Genomic DNA, 8,147 nt, shown 5'->3' on the forward strand with positions numbered 1-8,147 from the left:
TTTTTTTTTTTTTTGAGATAGAGTCTCGTTCTGTCACCCGGGCTGGAGTGCAGAGGTGCAGTTTCAGCTCACTGCAACTTCCACCTCCCGAGTTCAAGTGACTCTCCTGCCTCAGCCTCCCAAGTAGCTGGGATTACGGGCACCTGCCACCACACACCTGGCTAATGTTTTTGTGTTTTAGTAGAGATAGGGTTTCACCATGTTGGCCAGCTGGTCTCAAACTTGTGACCTCAAGTGATTTGCCCACTACGGCCTCCCAAAGTGCTGGGATTACAGACATGAGCCACCACATCCGGCCAGTGCTGATTTTCTTAATGCCTTTTATCATAGCTCATCATTGGTCACCAAACCACTATTTCAATTATGGTTATTGAAATATCAGCCTATTGAATCAGTCTATAATAATAGATTTGGTTATTTTGATTAAGGTTTAGTTGTGTCTTCATGTTCTAGTACACAAATAGCTGTTCTAATAAACAAGTAAATCAAGAAAACCCGAGGCAGGGCTGTGGCGGTGAGAGGGAATGTATGGCTTGTTCTTTTTGAATACCTTCCTGGATATTGAGCTCACCTGACTTGTTCACATTTGAAAGGTCTTCCATGATGGCCCTTGGAGGCGAGGTTCATCACAGGATGAGGAAAGGACAGAGGCACAGAGAACCCCCAGGAGGAGATGGGGCTCTGGGAGACGGCCAAGGCCTCGGCCATTCTCTGACTACGGCCAGCTGGCCAGCCGCAGTTTGTCTATTCCTGAAGACTCGGTTGCTGCAGACCCCCAGAAGGAAGACCGTGTGAACGAGGACCCCCAGGCAAGCTTGACTTCTGCCAGCCCTGAAGACCAGAATGCTCCAGTGGGCTGCCCCAGAGGAGCCCGGAGAAGACGCCCCATTTCCGTGATAGGTGGGGTCAGCTTGTATGGGACCAACCAGACGGAAGAACTGGACAGTCTTCTGACCCAAGTAAGATCTGGTGTGCACCTCCCCAAGCCAGCAGAGGCCCTCCAGCTTCCTGCCTCTGTTCTCTCTGCACACTAAGCTGGATCTGCTTTTTCTCTCGCGTTCTCAAGGGCAGCACCGTATGCTTAACCACCTTTTCTTCCTGACTGTGTGAAAACATGCATGAATTCAAGCTAACCGTCTGATGTTTGGATGCCTTTTGCTAATCTTTCTTTCCTGGGATCTCAAATAATACTTAAGACTCATTTGCTGTTGATTTCTGAATAACCTGAGATTCTAACCAGGGAAAGGTAGCAGGACGTATTCAGTAACACTCCTGAAAGAAATTGTTGAAAAAGACAGTATTGTTCGTTGTTAAAATGTAAAGATAAAATGTAAAGAAGAAATAAATAAAATGTAAAGAAGAAATAGTTTTTTAAGAGATAAGAAAGTATTTTGTTTTCTACCATTTTATTCATTTATTTATTTTGAGTTGCAACTTTGCAACTAGTAATAGTTTGACAATGGATTAAACACTTAGTACTGGTTTCTTACTATAGTTTAGTAATTCAACAGATATTTAGCCGGGTATCCAGTGAGCAGTTTGAAAATACAAAACATTTAATTGAAGACTCTGTCTTGGAGAAGTGTATGCTTATTTGGGATGGCTAATACCCGGCCGTGGTAAACAGTCACAGAACACCATATGAGTAATATATATGCCCACTTTCATTTTCAAAACTTGGTAGCTGATGTCATAAGTAACCCATAAAGTTATCTGAAAAGGGAAATCCTATACAGTACTAGTACTGGATTGTATATGTTTACATTTTTCCTGTAAAGCCCCACACAATGCCTTGTTTATAACAAGCACTCAAAAACCCTTGCTTAAATAAATTGAACTGATTTCTTAAGGTTAAAAAATTCAGTTGCAGAATACCATGAAAATTTTAAGACTCTTTTGTCCGAAGGTGCTCTGCTGTTGGGACATGATTCTGCACTGAAGCAGATGGTCACGCGTTTTAACTCAGAACAGCAGTCCCGGATGCTCTAGAGCCTTAGAAAGGGTTTCCCTTCACAGCAGCAAAAAGGCATGTGAAAAGTGATTTTCTGTACTATAGCCTAATTTAGGGAATTGGGTGAGAAAATTGTAAGAAAACCTAAGGAATTACATAAGCAGAATGTGCATGTAATAAACAAAAGGAGGAAAAACGAAATCTAAGGAACGCATAAAGCAACTGGGCCTTTGACTTACAGTTTTAGGGATCGCTATTGTGGAAAACCAGAAGGGCATTGTAAGAGAGACCTGGGCAACTACATGGAAAACCGCTTCTTTTAACTGAAGCTCCACTGCTGTGTGAGTTTAGGGAGGCAAGGCTTGCCTTCAGCTCCACAAATCCTTACTGAAGGCTCATCTGTGCCAGGCTCTGTGTCGGCAGGGAGGAGTAAAGGAGGAAGGAGGCTGAAGAAGGATGTGAGGATCACAGTTGGCCACCCTGGCCGGGTTGTGGCCTTGTCCTGGCTTCCTCCAGAGGGCCACCCCGGGAAAGCATCTTCTTACCTTAGTGACCCTGCATCTGTGTGACAACTCCCCTGCTTTCTAAACGTGCCTTCCTCTTCTCAGAAGCTTCTTTTTCCTTAGTGGGACCTGTTGGCATGTTGCAGAAAAGTGAGATGAAACACGAGGCTGCAGGGTGCAGGACAGTAAGCCGATCAGGGTTGTTAAAAACCGTAGCATCACGAGTTGCCACTGGGCTTCGGTGCAGCCTGCAACTCGTGGCAGGATTGGAGAAACCATTTCACGTCTGTGAGTGGCTTCGAGGTGAGAGAGCTATGCGTGTGAAGTGCTTACAGGAGCTGCCACTTCCTGACACCTCCTTACAGATTTTGCTTTCTTTTTGCAGCCGGCTTCCAGGCCGCCCATGCCTGCTCACCAGGTGCCACCCTACAAGGCTGTGTCGGCCCGGTTCCGGCCCTTCACGTTCTCCCGGAGCACCCCCATTGGGTTGGACCGTGTGGGACGCCGGCGGCAGATGAGAGCATCCAACAGTGAGTCTCAGAGTCCCTTTCCTTTCAGAGCTGCCACGGGCCCATCTGACTGTTTCCAGCTAACCTGAGGCAGCAGGTTCGGCAGCTCCGCGCCTCCCTCGGGCCAGGCCACGTTTGTCTGGGAGCGAGGACGGCTCATCTCAGGAGAATGGTGCATCATTTGCTGTCTGGGGTAGATGCTCTGTGTGCTAGGCTGGTGGCTCTTAGGTTTGAGAAGTTTGCTCCTCCTGTGGTGTCCGTGTATGTCATTCCTGCATGTGGAGATCCCTAAAGAACCCAGACCCAGGCTAGAAATTCGAGATCGACGTGTCAGCAGGGTCCGCTGCTTCTGGAGGCTGTGAGGGAGGGTCTGCTCCCGGCTGCTCTCCTTGCGTCTGGCACCCTCAGCGTTCCTTGGCTCGTACGAGCGTTGCCTCATCTCTGCCTTCATGTTCACATGGCATTCTCCCATGTGTCTGTCTGTGTTCAGATCTCCCCTTTCTGTAAAGACACCAGGCTTACTGCTTGTGGGCCCAACTTAATGACCTCATCTTAATGTAATTATCTACCAAGACTGTTTCCAAATAAGGTCACACTCATAGGCGCTGAGGGTTAAGTCTTCACCATCTTTTTGGGGGACGCAATTGAATCAAAAACATATACCATGTTTGTAACAATAGGCAACGTGTACCCATGTGGCAGAAGATTTTAAAAGAATAGGCAGAAATAACAATAGCATTGTTAGGGTGGTAGGAATGTAGAGCCCTCCTCCTCCCACCCCATACCTGTGTACACACAGCCTATTCCCTGCTTTCTGTGACACTGGTTTTTGTTGTTATTTTAAAAAGGTTTTAATTTTAGGGGTTCTTTTGTTGAAAAGCAACAACATCTAACTCTGGCTATCTTTTTTTTTTATTATACTTTTAAGTTCTAGGGTACATGTGCACAACGTGCAGGTTTGTCACATATGTATACATGTGCCATGTTGGTGTGCTGTACCCATTAACTCGTCATTTACATTAGGTCTATCTCCTAATGCTGTCCCTCGCCCCTGTCCCCTCCCCGCAATAGGCCCCGGTGTGTGATGTATCTTAAGCAAAAAGGGAATTTATTGGAAGGGTGCCGGGTGTGCCCAGAATTGATGAGATGGCTGGGGAACCAGGCCAGGGAAGGGATGGCAACCAGGGTCCTGGGAGGGGAGGAGCCACAGGAAGGCGTGTGATGGGAGACTGGCCGTGGCACTGTCCCAGGAGTTAGGGAGGTGTCCAGTGAGGCCTTTGAAAATACAAAACATTTCATTACAGACCCTGTCTTGGAGAAGTGTATACTTATTGGAGTTATAATAAGGAGTTAATTTATTAGAAGTTCGGGACTGTCTGTCTGTCACTCACCCAGGGCTTCAGGTCCCAGGATGGAGGATTCAGCTGTCCGAGCTTAGGTGATATGTCCACCGCCTGGTGGCATGGAACAGGGAGAAGGGTGGAGTGTCTGCCTCCAGGGACCGTTGCCTTCTATATGTGAAGGGAGGCCAAGTAAGTATTTAACAGGGCAGACAGTACTGTAAAGAAAAATAAAACAGGATAGAGGACATTCGTTTCCAAAGAGTGTCATTCTAACACGATGCACCTGTTCTGTGAACCCGCTCTCTCTTCCCTAGAGGGAGACACCCAGAGCTTCATCAGTGGCAGCAGACACCTCCAAGTCTAGGACCTCTGAGGATAACCAGTCCTCCCGTTCCATGCAGTGCCTCTTCAGTGTTGATAACCAGAGGCAGATTTAAGCAACACATCCCTACCAGAATGGCAAGGCGGGGAAAGGAAGGAAAGAGAAAAGTTGGGATGCTGTGGAGAATAAAACATCATGCAAAGTTTACATTTCAGCATTTGAACAGATTCTCCATAAGTCAATACGTAGGATGCGCCAAGGCGCCAGAGACGGCCCTGGAGAAGATGACTGTGGGTAATATGAGGAGTAGGAGCAGGTGGGGGAGGTGATGCTGGGGACAGCTGAGTAGGATAGGAGGCAGTGAGGCAGAGATCTGAGGGAGGAGAAGTCCTACCAGAAGGAGCATCAGAAGCCCAAAGTCATGCAGGAAACATGATGTGTCTGAGGTTCAGCAAGGAGGTAACAGTGACAGGAGCTCGGGGGGCAAGAGGCAGACAAGGATGTTGCAGGCTGGGAGGTGGGCTGAGGCTGGAAAGGGCTCTGCAGGTCATGAGGAGGCTGATCTTGTTCTAAATGTGGTGTGAAGCCATTGCCCGCCGGAAAATAGTATGTTCTGATTTATGCTTAGAGAGGGAGGGCAGTTTGTGGGGGAAAAGGAAGAGGAATGGAGATGGATTTGAAGGCGATTGCATTAGTCCATTTGAGAAGTACAGCAGCAGTGACCACAAAAGCCATCCCCATTTTCCGTGGGTGCTCATTTTCCCAGTGGTATGAAGAGGCAAAAATGGCCAGCCTTGGTTCTAATTCCTTGTGGCCAGGGCTATGAACTCCAGAGGAAGTGCTTCTCCCTTGGGGGGCACTAAATTCGGTTTCAACAGAGCAGAGTTCCCAGGTGGGAAGAAAACATTTTGCAAGTGTATTGTTAAGTGATCCTAAGAAGCTGCTTCTATGTTTACCGTTGGTTTCCGGCTCTGAATCTTCTGCTGTGGGTGAGCCTCTCCAAATTACTCACTGCTTCAGAGCCCGCGTCCCGTCCGGGGCGGTATGGCGACTTCTGGGTGTGTCTCCAAGCTGCCTCTGTCATTTGATTTTTATCTGGTCAGTATTGAGTGTGATGGAGTCATGTGCTTCCTTCTGTGTGACGTTCTGGGCCTGGGTGGCATGTGAGATGCTGCGACAGGATCGGGGCCTTCTGGAGGATCCACAAAGGTCTGACGGCGCAGGAAACAAATCCAAGCCCAGCATAAGTGGCCCTTCCAGTAGGGACAAATCACCACCCCCTCTATTATGAAAAGGCCCCACTGCAATCAACTTTCCACAAGGGGCTGTCTGGTGCCTGCAGGGAACCGTATCATCAGCTTTGTTGAGGGGAAGGCCCAGACTTCCTGTGGTTTAGCCCAGGCTTGGCATCCATTTTTGCCACCATGGCCTTTTTCTTGCTTGCTTCTTTTTTTTTTACTTTATTTATTTTTTTTTTTTTCCTTTTTATGAACCCACTGAGCAAGTATCAAGGTGACTGGGAAAGAAGACTGGCATCTAGCTGCACATTGGGACATCATGTCCACAGGATGATTAATTAGTTTCTCTTGCAATAAGGATTCATGTAGGATGGACATCATCTCATGCTTTGCGTGTATTCTGATGTAGCCAGTTATACCCCTTCCCCAAACCCATCCTCAGCCCATCTTGTTCTTTCCACATTCCTCCAGGCCATTCAGCCAAGTCATTAGCTCCTAACCGGGAGTGCACACGAGCTAAATCCTTACCTTGCCAAAGCCAATCTCTCCTACTCAGAAAGGCTTGGGAAGAGTGTTACTTACGTTTGCTGCCGGGAGTTTCCCTGTCCTGAGGACACAGTCACCAGGCGGATGGTAGGAGTCCTCTTTGAGAAGCTAGGGAGAAGACTTGTACTAACATGGCTACCCTGAGGCTCCCTGGCTCTGCTTCATCAAGAAGCCTGAGTCTGGGAGTTGAGTGAGGGCCCTCCCTTGTCTTCTCTGTCATGGTGGCTCAGGTCGGGCTCTGCTCGCCAGCCCTGGAGAGTTCCTCCTACACAATCTTGTGATACCTTAGTGGAATCACTCATCTGTTTTGTTCCTAGGGACCCGGAGATCAGTTAACAGCACAACCAGAGATTTCATGGGTTAAACCATTCGGATGACCAAGCTGGCCCTGCTGTGTGGTATAGTAACTATGTCCACCTTTCCCATGACAGATGTCCCACCTCCATGGAGGACCAGGTCTGCATTGCAGTGTAACCATCTCTCAGCAGCATCTCTGGCCTAGAGAGATTAGCAGTACATTAGTTATAAAAGCTGCTGCCACATGGGAGATGCAGCCCAACGGGTGGTGTGACTCACATGATAGACCATCTCTAGCATTTCCATCTCTGTCCTGGAACTCCTTCCTTTCCATGCACTGAGAGTTTGAGGTTCACATACCAATGAAGTGCTAGAATGGCATCCAGCTCCATAAGCCCGCAAAGTGATCTCAGCAAACTAGCTATAAAAGCATCATTTGAGACACATTGGGGAGATTTTCAGATGGACTGAATATTTGGCAACACAAAGGAATTATTTTTAATTTTGTTAGCTAGAGTAAGACAGTGCAGTTATTTTTAAGTCCTTGTTTGTTATAGATAGTGAAATACTTTCTGCATAAAATATGATATGTGAGATTTGTTTTAAAATACTCCAAAAAAGTTGGGGGGAAATAGTTGAAACAATATTGGCAAAAGATTGATAATTGTGGGTTCATGGTATTATTTGCTTTTGTGTGTATTTGATATTTTCTGTAGTATCAACTTTTAAATAATAATGAAAGTATATTTCTCCTCCCTGGTCAGGTATTCTCAAAATCTTGATAACCAAATGTTGGTAAATGGATATAAAAATAGAGCTAGACAGAAGGAATAAGTCCTACTGTGACTACAGTTAATGACAATGTATTGTATAGTTCAAAATAGCTAGAAGAATTCAAATGTTCTTTTTTTTCTTTTTTTTTTTTTTTTTTTTTTTGAGACAGAGTCTCGCTCTGTCACCCAGGCTGGAGTTCAGTGGCACGATCTCCGCTCACTGCAAGCTCCGCCCCCCGGGTTCCCGCCATTCTCCTGCCTCAGCCTCCCGAGTAGCTGGGACCACAGGCGCCGCCACCTCGCCTGGCTAGTTTTTTGTATTTTTTAGTAGAGACGGGGTTTCACCGTGTTAGCCAGGATGGTCTCAATCTCCTGACCTCGTGATCCGCCCGCCTGAGCCTCCCAAAGTGCTGAGATTACAGGCGTTCATGAGCCACCACACCCGGCCTCAAATGTTCTTAATACCAGTAAATGATAAGTGCTTGATGTGATGATTACCCTGATTTGATCATTCCACATTGTATACATATATTGAAATATCACCACTATGCCCCATAAATATTGTACAATTATTATGTGAGTTTAAAATAATAATACAAAAAACTCTCCAAATTAAGTAGTACCCACAACTAAATTTTTCTCAAAATACAGAAAATTGAACATTG

General features: G+C 46.6%; 1 protein-coding gene across 3 annotated transcripts in view; it reads left to right on the plus strand.

Annotated features, from left to right (window-relative positions):
• SPATA13 (spermatogenesis associated 13) overlaps positions 1-8,147 on the plus strand; it is a 94,874-nt gene that overhangs the window by 25,769 nt on the left and 60,958 nt on the right. For 2 of the 3 annotated variants that reach the window (XM_011999934.1, XM_011999936.1), the window contains exon 1: positions 2,822-2,984. In XM_011999934.1, the coding sequence (XP_011855324.1) occupies positions 2,858-2,984 (127 nt within the window). In that variant the 5' untranslated portion in view covers positions 2,822-2,857. Of the gene's footprint in view, positions 1-593; positions 960-2,821; positions 2,985-8,147 lie in introns of those variants that run through there. The other variant, XM_011999933.1, reaches the window with a different exon arrangement.

The sequence above is a fragment of the Mandrillus leucophaeus genome, unplaced genomic scaffold, assembly GCF_000951045.1.
Source record: "Mandrillus leucophaeus isolate KB7577 unplaced genomic scaffold, Mleu.le_1.0 Scaffold61, whole genome shotgun sequence".
NCBI lineage: Eukaryota > Metazoa > Chordata > Mammalia > Primates > Cercopithecidae > Mandrillus > Mandrillus leucophaeus.